The sequence below is a fragment of the Suncus etruscus genome, chromosome 15 (assembly GCF_024139225.1).
Source record: "Suncus etruscus isolate mSunEtr1 chromosome 15, mSunEtr1.pri.cur, whole genome shotgun sequence".
Lineage (NCBI taxonomy): Eukaryota > Metazoa > Chordata > Mammalia > Eulipotyphla > Soricidae > Suncus > Suncus etruscus.
The window spans coordinates 31,824,971-31,844,557 of record NC_064862.1 but is presented as its reverse complement, the minus strand read 5'-3'; the positions used below and the strand labels follow the sequence as shown (position 1 = coordinate 31,844,557).

Genomic DNA, 19,587 nt, shown 5'->3' with positions numbered 1-19,587 from the left:
TTCTGAGAACTCTGTTTATGGGTGATTGTTCTTTCACTGTAACTTTACCTTGTCCTCTTTGCATCATTGTTCTCATAATTAAAAATAAAAAATTAAAAAATTATATTGTTAAAATATGGAAACCTGATATATTAGTATTTTTATTTTATTTATTTATTTATTTTTGGTTTTGGGCCACACTCAATGACACTCAGGGGTTACTCCTGGCTATCTCCTGGCTTGGGGACCATATGGGATGCCGGGGATGGAACCGAGGTCTGGCCTGAGTCAGTCGCGTGCAAGACAAGCACCACTGCGCTGCCGCCCGGAACATTAGTCTCTTTTCTTTATTTTGGGCCACACCCGGCTGTGCTCAGGGGTTACTCCTGGCTGTCTGCTCAGAAATAGCTCCTGGCAGGCACGGGGAAACATATGGAACACCGGGATTCGAACCAACCATCTTTGGTACTGGATCAGCTGCTTGCAAGGCAAACACCGCTGTGCTATCTCTCCGGGCCCAACATTAGTCTTTTTAAGTGTGATAGAAATTCTTAAAAACATTCTTACCCGGTAGGGGAGATACCATGATCACCAAGGTGGTTTCCCCAGGGCGAGGCTCACTCATTGTACTCCGGGTGTGCTGACCCCTGCAAAAATTTAAAAAAGAAAAAAAAGAAATTATTAAAAACAAAATTATTAAAAAAATTATTAAATACAATAGTTGTCAGATTAAGTTCTTTGTTACACACAAATATTGCTATTCAAATTAATATTTTGAAATTTCTTTGTCATAAAAATGTTTTTCCCCCAGTATCTTTATTTTCAAGTGGAGTATATTCTACCCCCTGTAATTTTGAATGCATCTTTTCCCCAAATCAACTAAATTCTAAATGGAAACAATGATGACCATTACATACATTATTTTAGAAAGTGAAGTAGATTCAAATCTGGATTTAAAAACCAGAGTTCTAAAACTGCTTTGCATAAAAACTATCACTGAGGGCTGGAGAGATAGCACGGAGGTAGGGCGTTTGTCTTGCATGCAAGACAGTGGTTCGAATCGTGGCATCTCATATGGTCCCCGAGCCTGCCAGGAGCGATTTCTGAGTGTAAGGCCAAGAGTAACCCTGAGCACTGCCGGGTGTGAGCCAAAAACCAAAACCAAAACCAAAACCAAAACAAACTATCACTGAAATTAGTAGAAAGCTTTTTTTTTTTTTTTTTTTTTTGGGGTTTTTGGGTCACACCCGGCAGTGCTCAGGGGTTATTCCTGGCTCCAGGCTCAGAAATTGCTCCTGGCAGGCACGGGAGGACCATATGGGACGCCGGGATTCGAACCGATGACCTCCTGCATGAGAGGCAAACGCCTTACCTCCATGCTATCTCTCCGGCCCCCAAATAAGTAGAAAGCTTTAAGAGTTTTTCTGAGGTTGAGGTTTTTAACACTCATTTACTATTTATGTTATTAAAGGTTAGATTTACAAGTCATACTTATAAATCCTAACATTTCAGAAAATAGGTAAGGGACGAGATTTGAGTAGCCAGCAAAGCTATTTTTGTCACTTCATAACATCAATAATAAACATAACATTTCATCCTCCATTAAACTTTCGCATTTTTCTCATTATTTCTTTTAAATATTTTTGTTATTCTCTATTCAATATGGGCAAAAGTGCATACAAGTTCCTGATCCAGTGGTATTTTATACTTGTATACCACCCATTTTAAACACTAGACACCCTTCCTCAGTCTTTCTGCTCACCTCAGTTGTCACTGGGTCCCCGAGTTTCATGAACTTCAACATGATAACAGTAGGGACTGAAAAGATCAGATAATGACAGTCTGACTCAGACTGTTATGGGAGATTTCCAGCTTTCAGTAGCTGTTTGTCATTTTAGGTTGACCATGGATGACACTAAGGACACACTCAACCCCACCTACCCCCACACACACTCATCCTCACAGGTTGACCTCCTTCTGAATTCATCCCAGTTCACTGAGCCAGGGGCCAATGCCACTTATCAGCCTTCACAATGAAGAATATAGGGACCACGATTCAGAGAATGAACTGCTCACGCAGATGCTCAGAGTCAAAATGGCGGAGGAGGCAGTTGTTTGAATGTAAACTTCAGAATGTTGGGCCAGGGCATCCTGCATTGGGGTGGGGGGACGACGACAGGAGGGCCTGGGTGGGGGAATATTCCATCGGGCTTGGTTGAGGGGGGTGTCAGGCGGAGGGCCAGAGCTAGAACTTTCCTTCAAACTTTTCCACGGCAGCACAGTTGGCATGGCCACTCTCAGCCACTTAGACAGCTTTCAGATACACAGCACACAGGTTGGACTTGCTCTTCTCTTTACTGCCTCTTCCATCAGTCGAATTTTGTGGCTTTCAAGCCAGTCTACTTTCTCTCTCCTGCTAATCCACTTCAACACTTTCTCACACCACAGTGGCTCATCAACCCATGGAATTTGGACTTCCAAAGGGGCTGGCCCCAGTCGATGCAGAGTTTTTGGTTGCTGTTTGCACATACATTTTTAGGGTTCAGTCCCTGTGTCTTCAGGTGTTTCCTGGAACTGATAGTTCTGTAAGTTCAGAGAGGACTTGCTTTACTAAAGTTTTTTTTTTAATTTATTTTTTAAATAATATCTTTATTGAAGCACCATGATTACAAATACGTTTGTCGTTGGGTTCTTATAACAAAAAGAACACCCCCTTCACCAGTGCAACCTCCCACCAATATTCCCCTTTACTAAAGATCTTTTCTTTCTGAATTGCCATGCATCCTCAAGTTTCACACAGGTACCAGATCCAAAGCTGCTACTTCTTTCTAGTCTCAGCAAAGTACAGACTATTCTTTTTTTTTTTTTTTGCCATGTTAATGTTAAATTTTAATCAAGGATAATCTGTGCATAGTTCAGAGCTAAGTTTTCCAAGGGCTAGAGGTATTGATAAATGTTCCTCTACTTTCCCTGGTTAAAAACAATGCTTTCTGTCACAGAGAACTACTTTTCTGTTTTGTTGACATATTGCTTAACATGTGTAATGTGCTGAAGCCCAAAGGCAACTTAGATTATTTTTGTTGTTTTCCCCTATCCTTAATAATGTTTACATTGCACTGTATTAGTTGACATGTGCAATGATTTTTTAAATAATTTTTTTTTTTTTTGGTTTTTGGGCCACACCCGGCGGTGCTCAGGGGTTACTCCTGGCTGTCTGCTCAGAAATAGCTCCTGGCAGGCACGGGGGACCATATGGGACACCGGGATTCGAACCAACCACCTTTGGTCCTGGATCGGCTGCTCGCAAGGCGAATGCCGCTGTGCTATCTCTCCAGGCCCCGATTTTTTAAATAATTTTTATTGTGACCAAAGTGGATTACAAATCTTTCACAGTAATATTTTATATACATAGTGGCATTGAACCCAGGGCATTCCCACCACCAGTGTTGTCCTCCCTCCAACCCTGTTCCCAGCATGCATCCCGTTTCCCCTCCTTTGCCTCCCGGGCTGCTAGTATAAATGGTTCCCTCTGTGTCTAGTTTGTTGTAGAATGGATATTGATTCTGTTGTCATTGGCTTTGGATTTGGTGTTTAAGACTGATAATTTTTTTTCTACTCAATGTTCATACAACTGTTTGGTCGTGGTACCATCCATTTTCCCCCCTCAATTTATGAGGCAGAACAAGATGATTCAAGTTATGTGGTTCTATTTGAAGGGAAATAAAAACAAACAAAACAAAACAAAACAAAAACCAAATAGGACAAACAAGAAAAAACCCAAAAAAGCAAAAAACAAACAAACAAATCCAGGAGGGGTCCATCTGCAGTGGTCCTCAAACTATGGCCTACGGGCCACATATTGTATTTGTATCTGTTTTGTTTATTCATTGCAAAATAAGATATAAACAGTGTGCATAAGAATTCGTTCATAAATTTTGTTTTTACTATAGTCAGACCCTCCAATGGTCTGAGGGACAGTGAACTGGCCCCCTGTTGAAAAAGTTTGAGGACCCCTGATCTAGAGGGTTATAAATATCAATTTAAGAGAAGAGAGGGGATAAAGAAGAAAAAACATCACAAAAAGACAAAACAACAAAAAAATTAAGAAAAAAGAACAGACAAACAAGAAAACAAACAAACAAACAAAACAAAAACAAAACAAAAAACTACAATGACAAAAAAAATCCAAAAAACACCACTGCAATACAGATAACAACCAAGCAATAATCACTAGCCCAAAATAAAACGTAGAAAAAAAATCTGTACTTCCTCCCCACCCCCTATTTTGCAAAGGCACAGTAAATATTGGAGAGATTAGAAAGGGAATTCCCTTGGCCCTTATAAGAGATACAGGGATTCTCTGCCTTTGAAGCATACTGTCATGGGAATAATTACAGGCTCTGTATATGCTCGTTTACTCTTCCCTAGGTCTTTTTGTGGTGTCTGGAAACTTTCTGCTCAGTTGTGGATGATAAAATCAGGTCCCTGTAATTAGAGATCTTGGTATTTTGTGCAATGATAGTTTTAAACAAGGAACATGGCGTCTCTCTTTTTTTAGGAGGCCAGATCTGAACAGCACAAACTTCTATAAAGCTTAGCCAAGTCCTTCCATCTCTGACAACTCAGTTGCAAATGGCAAAGGGAGGTCTTACTTAGCACCTGAAAAGAATAGATATGCATCTGGGTTCACTGATAAAGTCAGAATCAAAATGTCCTTCAGCATAATTTTGTCCTTAGTTAAAAAACCCTAAATTCAAATTTCTAATATAATATTGGTGAAGTGTGTAGGAAACACATTTCTAAACTTCCGATTTTCTCTTTTTTTTTTCTTTTTTTTTTCTCTCAGTTTTTGGGTTACACCCAGCAGTGCTTGGGGTCACTCCTGGCTCTACACTCAGAAATCACTCCTGGCGGGCTGGGGGGGGGGGCGACCTTATGGGATGCCGGGATTTGAACCACTGTCCTGCATGCAAGGCAAAGCCCTACCTTCATGCTATCTCTCAGGCACCTAAAATTCCCATTTTCAACAGATTAGTAAGTGTTCTCCAAAGTCTCAATCTGAAAATATTTGGGATGTGACATTCCTATACAATATTCAATACTGTTTGACTGCTGAGCAGGAAATGACCTGCTCAGTGATTTTTCCATCAGATCATTCAACTCTCTGCAGTAACTCTCTGTAGCCAATCTTTGTGAGTTTCCCAGCAGTCATCTTGTGCATTGAATCCTGGCTTAACAGATGATGCTGTGATAGAAATTCATGCAAAATCAAGAAAAACTTTTCCTAGACACTGATGTTGGACAGGGAAAACAATAAATTGAGACAGTTCTTGGGTCTTGAACTTTGATAGTGGGGATGTAGTCAATGATTTTCAGCCAACAATTTCCTGGGAAATGGATTTTGAGATGAAATATGGCCCTCAGTCTCGGGGGCAAAACTTTAGTGTTACTTTCTCCCTCTGTCACGAAAGTCCACCAGTAACTACGGACAATCTCATGCATGACTCACAGAAGTTTCCACCTACAACGCCCCCTGCACAGATGCAGATGCATACACATTAGGGCCTGGCATGGCCTCTTCCAGCTCAGCACTTGAAAGATAGAGGTGGGTCAGGGTAAAAAAAAAAAAAAAAAAGATAGAGGTAATGGATAGACATGCATACTTTCAGCTCTGGCTGGGTCTCTGCTGGCACCATTGCCCTACACAGACTTTGGGTGAAATAATCTTGCTTGAGGGTATTTGTCCCCATGTCCATGTCAGGGTAAGATAGATGAGTGTGTGTGCCAGGAGTAATCTCTGAGCATCATCAGGTGTGGCCTAAAAACAATAATAATAATATAATGATGATAATTCAAACACTGTAAGTCACTTTATTATTTAAGGCTTCAATACAATAATGACATTTCTCATTTGATTAATGCCTGAAATTAGTTTTGCAGGAAGACCAAGCTAGAACTTGTGGGAGATAAAAGTCTGGAATCCTCGCAGTGAAACATCACTGGTTATAATATCAGATCTGAAATCACCTTTTACCATTTGGTCATCATTAATTTTTTTTGACCCTTGAGGAAAATATCTAAGGGAAAGAGGTTTATATTTCTTTCAGATCATACATTCTTTTTTAAAATATCCCCCCCACACACAGCACAATCCTAAGTTATTGTGGAAATAAAGCAAAATCCATAACCAGATCCCTCTCCATAGGTTAATCTCAAAAACAGAAAAACAAAAAAAGTGAAAAAGAAAAAAGGAAGTATCTGAAAGATGGTCTGATAATTGATCTAGGACTCGTTTTTCATTTCATTTCTTTTTTGGGGGGTGGGGGGATCACACTCGGTAGTGCTCAGGGTTACTCCTGGCTCTACGCTCAGATTGTCCCTTTGGCTCGAGTGACCATATGGGATGCCGGGATTCGAACCATCGTCCTTCTGCATGCAAGGCATGCTATCTCTCCGGCCCCTCGTTTTTCATTTTAATGTGTCTACTATGCCTCCATGGGACAAGGATTGGGATGAAAAGCAGCAGAAGATAACAGGAAACTCTAAGCCTCCTTTCTCCTGATACCCTGGAAGAGATAAAGCAAATAGAGTCCTTAGCAGTGGACCCTGACCAGCTCTGCCTTGTGGGAGTGTCAGGTTTGGGCCAGTCCCTTCTGAAATCAGAAGAGATTTGGTGCATTCAGGGTGGTCACTTCTTCTGAATTTCTACTGATTCCCTCAAAGGGAGATGGTACTTCTAATGTGCCAGCTTACTACAGGGGTCAATGGCCTCGCAAAAACTGAATCAAAAATTTTGCTATAGGCAGAGTGTATTGTTTTAAATTGTTTTTTACTGAATCACCATGAGACACAGAAGGTAAAGGTGGCTGATGTTGAGTTTCAGTCTACGATGTTTCAGCACCCATCTCATCCTATCGTTCATTTGCTGCCACCAATTCTTCCAGTTTCCCTCCCTCCCCTCTTCTTTTCTGCCTTTCTCTCTCCTCTTCTCTTCTCTCCTCCTTTCTTCCCTTCCCACCTCCCCTCCTCTCCTCTCCTCTCCTCTCCTATTCCTCTTCCTCTTTTTCAGGCATCATAGTTTGTAATATGGTTACTGAAGGAGTATTGTACAGATCATTTTCCATCCTTTCAGCACTCAGTTCTTCTTCAGAGTGATCATTTCCCAACTATTATTGTTATACTGGTATCTTTATAGAGTCAATTTGAATGAAACTTTCCCTGAAATATACTTCTGAATATATATACTGAATATACTTCTTTAGATCTGAGCAAAAGTGATTTAAGGGGCCGGGCGGTGGCGCTGGAGGTAAGGTGCCTGCCTTACCTGCGCTAGCCTAGGAGACGGACCGAGGTTCGATCCCCCGGCGTCCCATATGGTCCCCCAAGCCAGGAGCGACTTCTGAGCGCATAGCCAGGAGTAACCCCTGAGCGTCACCGGGTGTGGCCCAAAAACCAAAAAAAAAAAAAAAAAAAGAAATTCCAAGGCCTGGGCCAGAGCAATAGCATAGTGGGTAAGGTGTTTGCCTTGCATGTAGCCAACCCGAATTTGATCCCCAGCAGCCTATATGATTCCCCAAGCTGACCAAGAGTAATTTTTGAGACAGAGCCAGGAGTAACCCCTGAACACAGTCAGGTTTTGCCCTCCCCGCAAAAGAACTTCCAAGTGGGCAAGAAATCCCTGGGTTCTGGGCTAGCTCAGACTGAGAGTGTACACACCCTGCCAGACCCCCTAGCAGAAAGTGGGGTGTTCTTGGGTCAACACATCCCCCACTAGAATGGGGGTAGGACAGTAATAATCAGCATGACAAATGCCTTACCTCCATGCTATCTCTCCGGTCCCTGTCTGTTCCCTTTCCTTGTTACCCCATATACTACAGATGAGTGAAATTATTTGAAAATTTTTTTTAATATTTTCTTACCAAACACAGAAATTTGCTTGGCAATTTGGGTTAGGTAATTTCCTTGTATATCATTTGTCCTTTAAATCAGAGTTTAGAATGGCCGGAGTGGTGGCACAAGTGGTGGGGTGTCTGCCTTGCACGCTCTAACCTAGGACAGACCGCAGTTCTATCCCCGGTGTCCCATATGGTCCCCCAAGTCAGGAGCGATTTCTTAGCGCATAGTCAGGAGTAACCCCTGAGCGTCACTGGGTGTGGCCCAACCCTCCCCTCCAATAATAAAAGAAAACAGAGTTTAGGAAATGTGAAATGTGATTAAAATTTTGCTTTTTGTCTTGTTTTGGGATCATACCCGGTGATATTCAGGGGTTACTCTTGGTTCTGCACTTAGGAATCATCTCTGGCAGTCTCAGGGATGCTGGATGCAGAGATATGGGAGGCTGGGAATCAAACTTGGGTCAGCCATGTGCAAGATAAGTGCCCCATTCGTTGCACTATTGCTTCAGCCCCTGTAATTTCATATTTTCACAATCCGCACTTGATTATAGAAACCCATCCTTGTGTAGATGGTAATAATTGACCCAAACCACTCTGGGATTTCCATGATGGCCCATCACCATAACGATGCAATGGTTTGCAGCCCAAAATTATTGCAACTGCGATGGGGCTCAGTAATTAAAATAGATAAGAGGTAAGGTTTGTGATCTGCTGCTTAGACCCTAAAATGGGAGGCCTCAATTGCTGTTTTAAAATATACCAGTTTTAAAATATACCAGTTCAGGGGCCGGAGAGATAGCATGGAGGCATCCCATATGGTACCCCAAGCCCACTAGGGTCGATTTCTGAGTGTAGAGCCAGGAGTAACCCTTGAGCGCTGCCGGGTGTGACCCCCCCCCAAAATATATATATACCAGTTCACTTTTCCTCAAACTCTTTTCTTTCTTTTTCTTTCTTTCTTTCTTTCTTTCTTTCTTTCTTTCTTTCTTTCTTTCTTTCTTTCTTTCTTTCTTTCTTTCTTTCTTTCTTTCTTTCTTTCTTTCTTTCTTTCTTTCTTTCTTTCTTTCTTCCTTCCTTCCTTCCTTCCTTCCTTCCTTCCTTCCTTCCTTCCTTCCTTCCTTCCTTCCTTCCTTCCTTCCTTCCTTCCTTCCTTCCTTCCTTCCTTCCTTCCTTCCTTCCTTCTTTCTTTCTTTCTTTCTTTCTTTCTTTCTTTCTTTCTTTTTCTTTTCTTTCATGTGGCTATACCCAGCAGCACTCAAGAGTTACTCCTGGTTCTGTGCTAAGAAATCACTCTTGGCAGGCTCAGGGAACCATAACCCAGGATGTGTCCTGGGTCAGCCAAATGCAAGGCAAATGCCCTATTGCTGTGCTACCTCTCCTCTCCTTTTTTTTTTTTTAATTTATTCTCTCTAATTTCTCTTATATCATTGTGTGATTTACTCATTTTATTATTTCTCCTCAGTTTTATATTTTGGGCTATTTTTTCAAGGTACTTGCCATATACTTATTAATGTAGATGTCAAGTATATACTGCACCCATAGGTACTAGCTATTTACTAGTCATATATATATATTTTTTTTGTTTTTGTTTTTGTTTTTATTTTGAGTCATACCCTGCAGCGCTCAGGGGCCACTCCTGGTTCTATGTTCAGAAATCGCTCCTGGAAGACTCAGAGGACCATATGGGATGCTGGGATTCGAACCAGCATCCTTCTGTATGCAAGGCAAACGCCCTACCTTCATGCATCTCTCAGACCCCCATATATATTTGTAACTCCACCCTGGATTTAGGTGTAGCTACCTGAGACCCACCCATTTCTGGGAGGGGTCTTGGGAACCAGATATTATGTGTGACCTTACCTGCAAGACCCCGCCCATTCCTGGGAGGGGTCTTGGAAAAGGTAGATAAGCCTTTGAGCCAGGGGATTAGGGGTCTGCCCTGCTGGGCTCTCTGGCTTTTGGGTCTTTGCCTCTTTTGGTCTTTGACCAGCATGGAGGTCAAAGGAAAGATGGCTGAAAGGAGTTAAGATGCAGGGCTAAGAATAGCAATGCTTGAAAGGTTATAAGATAGGCCACACACATGTGGTGAATAGGGTATGAATAAAGCTGATGCTTTCTAATGCCTGCCTATGAGTGAGTTTAATACCCGTCGCTTTCCTGAATCCCAGACCCGCCGGTTCATGGGGGTTCTGGAGCCACGTGGCCGGGGCCTAAGGACAAAGGCCTCCATCCTTCACCATCCACTTCCATCCATCTCCATCCAGCTCCATCATTATTTATTTAAGACAACATATATTGTTATACAATTTTTGGAAGGTTCTTTTGGTTTTATTTTGTGTTTTTTGAGGGGGCCACGCCCAGTGGCGTTCAGGTATTACTACTGGCTATGCACTCAGAAATCACTCCCTCTAGGCTCAGGGGACATATGAAATTCCAAGGATCCAACCTGGATTGGCCATGTGCAAGGCAAATGCCCTACCTACTATTATATTGTTCTGGCCCCACCATTTATCTAATTTTTTTAAATCTTCAGTTATATTTTAAAAATAACAGTTTCAGAATTGAGAGAGTACTGGCAATGTTGCCATGACTAGATTAGCATTTCTTTCTTTCTTTTTTTTTTTTTTTTGTTTGTTTTGTTTTGTTTTTTGGGTCACACCCGGCAGCACTCAGGAGCTACTTCTGGCTCTATGCTCAGAAATCGCCCCTGGCAGGCACAAGGGACCATATGGGATTCCGGAATTCGAACCACCATCCTTCTGCATGAGAGGCAAACACCTTACTTCCATGCTAGCTCTCCGGCCCCCTAGATTAGCATTTCTTACATGAAGCATACTCACTATGACACTTTCTACATTGTCCTTTATACTGACCATGAAAAGAGTCGGTCTATTGAAATCATGTTAATGATGTTTGCTTAATATTTTGCAAAGCAGAGCATAAGAATATAAATATGTCTAGGGTACCTTTGTTTCTAGAATTGAATCCAAGTCTCAGAATTGCAGAATCAAATCCTGCAACCTGGAGGAAATACTATATTTAATATTTACTTCTATGGCCTTCATTATGCATGTTGTGTTGGTTAAATTTTCCTAGGAAGCCAAAGTGAGTATTTCTTCTTTCTTTGTTCCAACTTGAAGGATGTTCAGATGAGCCTTCCAACAGCAGCTCAGTTCATGCCTGTCACTGGCACATCCACTCTATTGCTTTCTTCAAGTCTAGTATGGCTCCCTAAGCCAGTCCTGAGACACTTCCCTGCCTTACTAATGAATCTAGTGTTGTCTCAACCAGATTTGGGAGGAGGAGGAGGAGCAGGAGGAGGAGAAGGAGGACGAGGAATCTCCAGTTGGATAGAACTATCAAGAGCAACCATTTGGGGCTGGAGAGATAGCACAGCGGCGTTTGCCTTGCAAGCAGCCAGTCCAGGACCTAAGGTGGTTGGTTCGATACCCCAGCGTCCTATATGGTCCCCCATGCCTCCTAGGAGCTATTTCTGAGCAGAAAGCCAGGAGAAACCCCTGAGCACCGCTGGGTGTGGCCCCCCCCCCAAAAAAAAAAGAGCAACTATTTTGCAAGGCAAATGGGCTAACTTTGAACATGTATATTGCCTTTTCTTTAATGTAAATATAAATATCTGAATCGTGGTATATGGATAAATGTGGGGGTATTTTTTAAAAATAAATGATGACCCAAAATAAAAATCGAATGCTCTGTGTATTGAGTATTGTAGAAATACTAAATATTTTTTACTTGGGAGACAGTGTTACTAGAGGATTCTTGCCACCAGAGGGCAATCACAACCTGTCATATTGTGTTTAGGAGACATTTTTACCAGTTTTGCTTTGAATCAAGAATTTTGTGCTTTCCAAGTGCACTAGAGCAGAGAAAACTATTCTCTTAATAAAAACAAAAGTGGGGGCATTAATGGTGATGTGTTGCACTGGTGAAGGGGAGTGTCATTTTATATAACTGAAACCCAATTACAAACATGTTTGTAATCATGGTGCTTAAATAAATATATTAATTTTAAAATAAGAAAAAAAAGAAAAGAAAAGAAGGGGGCCGGAGAGATAGCATGGAGGTAGGGCGTTTGCCTTGCATGCAGAAGGACGGTGGTTCGAATCCTGGCATCCCATATGGTCCCCCGTGCCTGCCAGGATTGATTTCTGAGCGTAGAGCCTGGAGTAACCCCTGAGCGCTGCCGGGTGTGACCCAAAAACAAAAACAAAAGAAAACAAAAGAAAAACAAAAGTAAGGAGACTTGTACCTTTTCTATATATGTCTGCTTTAAGACCTTTGATTTCCAGGCCCGGAGAGATAGCACAGCGGCGTTTGCCTTGGAAGCAGCTGATCCAGGACCAAAGGTGGTTGGTTCGAATCCCGGTGTCCCATATGGTTCCCTGTGCCTGCCAGGAGCTATTTCTGAGCAGACAGCCAGGAGTAACCCCTGAGCACTGCTGAGTGTGGCCCAAAAACCAAAAAAAAAAAAAAAAAAAAAAAGACCTTTAGGTCTTTCCAAGGTTCTTAGTACCCTCTGCTTACTTACTAGTATATTTATTTATTTGTGACTCTTCTAAATTTTTAAGCTTTCTCAGATGCTGCTAGTCTATTTAATTTCAGAGTGGTCTGAGAGCATCTATTCTAGTTTGTATTTATATGAATCTAGGCACTTGTGCCTATGGCTGAGAATAGTGTTTATACTGTTAAGTGGTTCATGCCAATCTAAGAAGATGGTGTTTTCTTCTCCCAAATCATGGTTCTGGTAAAACTTAATTCACTGAATTCATCTTCTCATCTCTAAGCTTGGGGCAAGAGTGTGTGGCCTGAGCCTAAAAGAGTTATATAATTGCAAAAGTGGTTTATTCCATTTGTTTCTTTTGCCTAATGTCTGAGCTCAGATAAGACATCCCTGGTGATTCATTCAAGTATCCACATTAGACAATCAATCTAAGTATGCAGCTTAGTGATAGAGCACTTGCGTTGCATGTATGAACCTCTGAGTTAGATCCCTGGTACCACACACTTGCACACAAGTACATGCATGGAAAATTAAACAGTGAAATATACTACACATTTACTACATAAATTCATGCAAAGCCCTCCCACATACAAATGTGATAGTTGATTTATTAACAGCCCTCACAGATAAACTGTGAAAAAAGATAGAAATATTCCAAGTACATAAACTCTTATGTGAATAATCCCAAATATGAACCCAGATGTGAAATTTGGTCCTCAGAGAGAGCAAAAAGCAGTTAACAAACTGGCTATGTGTCTGACCACAGCATCAAGAGAAACCACAGAAGTTTGCTTCAGACTCTCTCTATATATGCTCAGAATTACCTGAATCTACATGATCCCAAACTGTCTATGTTTATAAGCTGGAACTATGTATACTAAACCTGACTAAATATCAATACTAGTGTGAAAACTTTTTGTTCGTATTCTGAGAATAGGGCCAGGAGAGATAGTACAAGGGTGCTTGTCTTACATGAGGTTGACCCAAGTTTCATCTCTGACACCCCATATGGTCCCCCAAGCACTTCCAGAAATAATTCCTGATTATAGAGATAATAATAACCACTCAGCATTTCCAGGTGTGGCCCAAAACCCAATCCACTCTTAAAAAAAAAAAAGAAAAATAATCTATAATCTGAGAACAGTAAACCACCAATAAAAGTACCTGGAAAATTTCTTTGATAACTTGCTGTCTTAAAGCAAGTGTTAAAACCACAACGACCTGCTTATAGGACAGGGCTCCCTGCATTGCCCTTTGATTGTGAGGTGAAACGAGAGGACGCTCCACATCCTGACTTCAATGTAGGATATGCAGATTCCAGGATCTTTTTTTTTTTTTATCTTTATTTAAACACCGTGATTACAAACATGATTATAGTTGTATGATTACAGTCATGTAAAGAGCACCCCCCTTCACCGGTGCAACATTCCCACCACCAATTTCCCAGATCTCCCTCCTCCCCACCCCCCTACACCTGTACTCGAGACAGGCTTTCTACTTCCCTCATTCATTCACATTTTATGATAGTTTTCAGTGTAGTCATCTCTGCAACTGCACTCATCACTCTATGTGATGAGCTGCATGTCCTGAGCTGCACCTACCAGCCCTCATCTCTCTTGTCTCTGAGATACTGTTAAAAATGTCCTTCATTTTTCTTAAAGCCCATAGATGAGTGAAACCATTCTGCGTCTTTCTCTCTCCCTCTGACTTACTTCACTCAGCATAATAGATTCCATGTACATCCATGTATTGGAAAATTTCATGACTTCATCTCTCCAGATTCCAGGATCTTTAATACAGAAACATGATACCAACAACAGAGACTGTGTGAAAAATAAAAGTGTGTTGGCACTACAGACAATGTCTTGGATTGGACGATTTAGCTTGCCTGGAGCTTAGAGAGTTGGTCTTGTGCCAGAAAACTTCAGGGGTCAGGTCTCTTTGTATTTAGGCCAAGGTTATTTCTTTCCATGTCCCTCATATTTTGATGGGCCTATGCAAACAACAATTGCCACTCTAACACCATTTTTACTGTGCTCCTTTGGCCTATGCAAACAACAATTGCCACTCTAACACCATTTTTACTGTGCTCCTTTGACTCTAATCCTTAAAAAGAACCCACTTAAAATTTGAGATTAACTTAAGCTAATATGCATGTATATGGAAATGTAAAAAAATACTATGCCTGTAATGTTTAAGGAGTTATGTAAGTTTTATGGCTTTAGATTGCCTTGTATGATGTTAAGAAATATTATAATGTTTTACAATCTGGGGACTTGAGGGACAAAGTAATTGTACATGGATTCTGTCTTATTTATCTTTTTTTTTTTAATGCATAATTTTTTTTTTATTTAAACACCTTGATTACATACATGATTGTGTTTGGGTTTCAGTCATAAAAGGAACACCACCCATCACCAGTGCAACATTCCCATCACCCAAGTCCCAAATCTCCCTCCTCCCCACCCAACCCCCGCCTGTACCCTAAACAGGCTCTACATTTCCCTCATACATTCTCAATATTAGGACAGTTCAAAATGTAGTTATTTCTCTAACTAAACTCATCACTCTTTGTGGTGAGCTTCCTGAGGTGAGCTGGAACTTCCAGCTCTTTTCTCTTTTGTGTCTGAAAATTATTTGTCTTATTTATCTTAATGTTCTTTGGTTCTTTGGCTGAAATTTCAAAGTTAAGATATCAGCAAGGGGACTTCTGAGAATTATGTTATGGGTGATTGTCCTTCCACTGTATCTTTACCTTTTCCTCTTTCTTTGCATCCTTGTTCTCATAATTAAAAATAAAAAAATTTAAATATTTAAAAAAAAAAGCAAGTGTTAAGACATTTTTTTACTCATATTTGATAGCGTTGTTGCTAGGACTCCTGGAAATGCTTACATTCTTAAAGGATTCACTCTATGACACTGAACTCCCAAGTACCATCTTCTGATTAACTTTTGTTTTTGTTTGTCTGTGTTTGGGCCACAGGGGTTACTTCTGGCTCTACACTCAGGAATCACGCCAGGCAGAATGGCAGGAGTGGGTAACATATGGGATGCCAGGGATCAAGCCAGGGTCAACTGCGTGCAAAGCAAGTGCCTTAACCATTGTACTATCACTCCAGGCCTAACTTATTACACTTAATACTCTTGTATTACAAGTAGAGTGTGCAGATACTCAGCCCACTCTCACGTACTTTTCCTTTCTTGAATGGTTACTGCTAGCAGGGAGGTTTATCCATCAGTCTACATAGGAGACAATGATAGTGAGGACATGATAGGGGGAAATATTCTTTTTATAGTTTAGTAATATCATATTTAGTTTAATAGCTCTCAGTGGATTTTTGAAAGCCTCAAAAGCAGTGTTCAAGTGGCCTTGGGGACTCACCAGGGATTCTTGGCCAACCTAAATGGTGGTTCAGTGTAAAGGCCCAGGGATGGAGGAATTCATGTGGAGGTCAAAGTATAAGCAGGTGTGAGTGGATTCAGCAGAAGAAGACATGGCTGCCAAAGTGTTTGAGTCTGTTTGCAAGTTAGGCCTGGCTTTAGCTGTTGCAGAAGGCATAGTGAACTCAGCCTTGTATAATGTGGATGCTGGGCATAAAACCATCATCTTTGACTGGTTTCTCAGCATGCAGGACATTATGGTGAGGGAAGGGACTCACTTCCTCATTCCTTAGGTACAGAAACCAATTTTTCTTGGTTTGCTGCTCAGGACCTTGTAATGTGTCTGTCATCACCAGCAGCAAAGACTTACAGAATGTCAACATCACCCTATTCATCCTCTTCTGGCTGGTGGTCAGCCAGCTCCTACGCATCTGTACCAGCATCAGTGAGAACTACAACAAATGTGGGTTGTGGTTCATTCCCACACAGAACCTCAAGTCATAGTGGCTGGCTTTGATGTGGAAATATAAGGTATCCCTTCCCCCAACTTCTCTTATGCCCTAAACTTACTTTTGAGATGTTAATCACACCTGGATTATAAGGCTGCCCTCCCTGCCCCCCCACACTGGTGTGTGGGGATCTAGAGAATAAAGAAAAGAATCTGGCTGGGGGAAAGAAAGCAAACAAGGAAGCTTGGAGAGTAGCAGAAATGGAGACCGAGAGAGCTCCTGAGAGAAAGAGATGAATCAGGTAGACGTGGCTTAGAGTCTGCACATGGCAGAGAAAAAGCTGTGTGGGAATAAAGTAAGCTGACTTTATTGAGACTTTAACTGACTGCGAATTATTTTGCCACTACTACCCTTCTTCAGCTGAAGGTCTAGAGACCTCTTAAGGACCAGCAAGGGCCTAGAGGTGCCATGTCGTGCCTAGGAAGGCCTCACCCAACATGAAGACATTAGACTTTATATTTTATGTTAAATCAACATGGGAGAACTGATCACCCAGAGTGGAACAAGCAGCCATCTTTGGGCTCATCCTGGATGACACGTCCCTGATACATCTGACCTTCAGGAAGGAGTTCACAGAAGTGGTAGAAGCCAAGCTGGTGGCTCAGCAGGCAGCAAAGGTGCCAGATTTGTGGTGGAGAAGGCCAAGCAGCAGAAAAAGGCAGCCATCATCTATGCAGAAGACGATTCCAAGGTGGCTGATCTGACTACCAACTCACTGGCCACCACAGGGGAGGTCCTGATAGAGCTGCACAAGCTAGAAGTGTTAGGGTCTGGAGTTGAAGGATGAAACCACACAATTGAAATAAAGCAAATGAAAGTTTTATTCAACAAACACAATTGTTGTTTTACCAACAAGCTACAAACTTATAAGCCACATCACCTCCTAGAGAGGTGACCCTGCCAAGGGGGTCACAAGCCAGGTTATCTAGGGATAGAAGCAGGAAGTCTTGACCTTTAAGTTGATTGGCTGTTGTCTAGGATGTTTCTAGGGTGTTTCATCATGTTCTTTTATGGCTAGATGTCTAGGGTTGTATATTGTGGTTTACAGGGCCTCAGGGTCTTTGTCATTTTTGTTGGGATAGAAACTTAGCTCTTAAATAGAAAATTAGCCTTGTTAGCCTTAAATAGAAACATAACATTGGTTCTACGGGGCCAGAGAGATAGTACAGTGGTAGGGCATTTGCCTTGCACGCAGCCCATCCAGGATGGACAGTGGTTCAAATCCTGGCATCCATATGGTTCCCCCATGCCTGCCAAGAGCAATTTCTGAGCACAGAGCCAGGAGTAACCCCTAAGCCCTGCCAAGTGTAACACAAAAACAAACAAAGGCAAACAAAATATAACACAAAAAAAACCCCTCCAGGGGCCAGAACAAGAGGGAGGGAGAGAAGGAAGGAAGGAAGGAAGGAAGGAAGGAAGGAAGGAAGGAAGGAAGGAAGGAAGGAAGGAAGGAAGGAAGGAAGGAAGGAAGGAAGGAAGGAAGGAAGGAAGGAAGGAGGGAGGGAGGGAGGGAAGGAAGGAAGGAAGGAGGGAGGAAGAAGGAAGGGAGAGAAGAAGAAAGGAGGAAGGGAGGGAGGGAAGAAGGAAAGAAAGAAGAAGGGAGGAAAAAAGAAGGAAGGAAGAAGGAAGGAAAAAGGAAGGAAGGAAGGAAGGAAGGAAGGAAGGAAGGAAGGAAGGAAGGAAGGAAGGAAGGAAGGAAGGAAGGAAGGAAGAAATTAAAAAAAAAATAAAGCTCCTGCCTTGTAAATAGCTGACCTGGGTTCCATCCTTAGATTCCATATGATTTCCCCAAAGCCAGGAGCGATTTCTGAGCACAAAGCCAGGAGTAATCCCTGAGGGTCACTGGGTGGGGCCAAACAAACAAACAAACAAACAAAAACAACAACAACAAAACCTCCAATGGCCAAAAACTACTGTGCTATAAGGGCCCTATAGTGCTAGAAATACCTATCTGGGTTACTCTGGCCATTCTAGAGTCCTCTGGGACTGCAGTGCTTGATCCTCTAGTGGTGCATCTGGGCATGTTTCTGGAGCCAGGCAGTACAGGGAACCAAACCCAGGTCAGGGGATCTAACTGCTGTGCTATGGAGGGTCTTTCAGTGAATATATGACAATTGGTTAGTGAACAAAACAATAATTTCCCCAGTGCTGCTATCCTATACACCACTTAGTATAAAATGCAAACACTCTATAAAATTATTGATGACTTTCAAGGTAGGATGTTTGCACATGCAGAGTTAGAGGTGTTTGAAGACATCATCAAACAATCACTAGTCGAATAATTAATGGTGGCTGTTGGTGCAATTTTGTCACCTCAGCAACACAGTGCATGTGCTTTCTTCTCTCAATCCTTTTAGGTTGCTCCTAATTACCAGGAGAGGGTTCTAATTCTCCTTTTCTGTCTGTTCTTATTTGCCTTCATCTCACAAAGGGAATGTCTGAGGAGCATTGGCTTGTTTTTTAACCAGCCATCACCGTAATTTGTTCTCCTGTACAAGTCAAGCAATATTCTTTAAGCATGTGCTGCACTGCACCAAATGGACTGACAAGTGGTCCCTTTCCTTTAGCTTCTCTCTTTTTTTTTTTTTTTTTTTGGATTTTGGGTCACACCCGGCCACACTCAGAAATCGCTCCTGGCAGGCTCGGGGGACCATATGGGATGCTGGGATTCAAACTGCTGACCTTCTGCATGAAAGGCAAATGCCTTACCTCCATGCTATCTCTCCAGCCCCTCCTTTAGCTTCTCTTGAGCACTTGGTTCAGGACCAGGCAGGTCAGAAGGTGTCAATACTCTCAAGGTAGGCTGACCAGTCTTTCCAAGAGAAAAATGTGTTCTTATAACTCCATATGACTCACATGTAGATGACAGTGTACACCAGATAGGTTAACTTTTTCTTGGAGGGTTGAAGAGAGATCATAAGGAATATGGAAAGGCCCTGTCATTTACACTTCCCTCCTTTCATTAGGAATGTTGTCATCAACCATGTCATTGTATTTGACAGAGATATTCTCCCAAGAAAAGCTTCTACTTTACCATGGGTGCCCTATGATTGAGCGAGACTTTTATTTATTTGTTTGTTTGTTTTTTGTGGGTTTTGGGTCACATCTGGCAGCTCAGGGGTTACTCCTGGCTCTACGCTCAAAAATGCTCCAGGCAGGCTTGGGGTGGGGGGGTGGGGGGACCATATGGGATGCCAGAATTCGAACCACCATCCTTCTACATGCCAGGCAAATGCCCTACCTCTGTGCTATCTCTCTGGCCCCTTGAGAGATACTTTTAAATTGATCTCAATTGATAGTCACC

The 19,587-nt window shown here is 42.0% G+C and overlaps 1 protein-coding gene across 1 annotated transcript; it reads left to right on the top strand.

The window, feature by feature from the left end:
• Nucleotides 1-15,887: 15,887 nt before the first annotated feature.
• Nucleotides 15,888-17,070, top strand: LOC126029786 (prohibitin 1-like). Its single transcript, XM_049788084.1, is given in 4 exon segments — nucleotides 15,888-16,034; nucleotides 16,147-16,237; nucleotides 16,782-16,898; nucleotides 16,901-17,070. Coding segments are annotated over 4 exon segments (525 nt in total).
• Nucleotides 17,071-19,587: the final 2,517 nt, after the last annotated feature.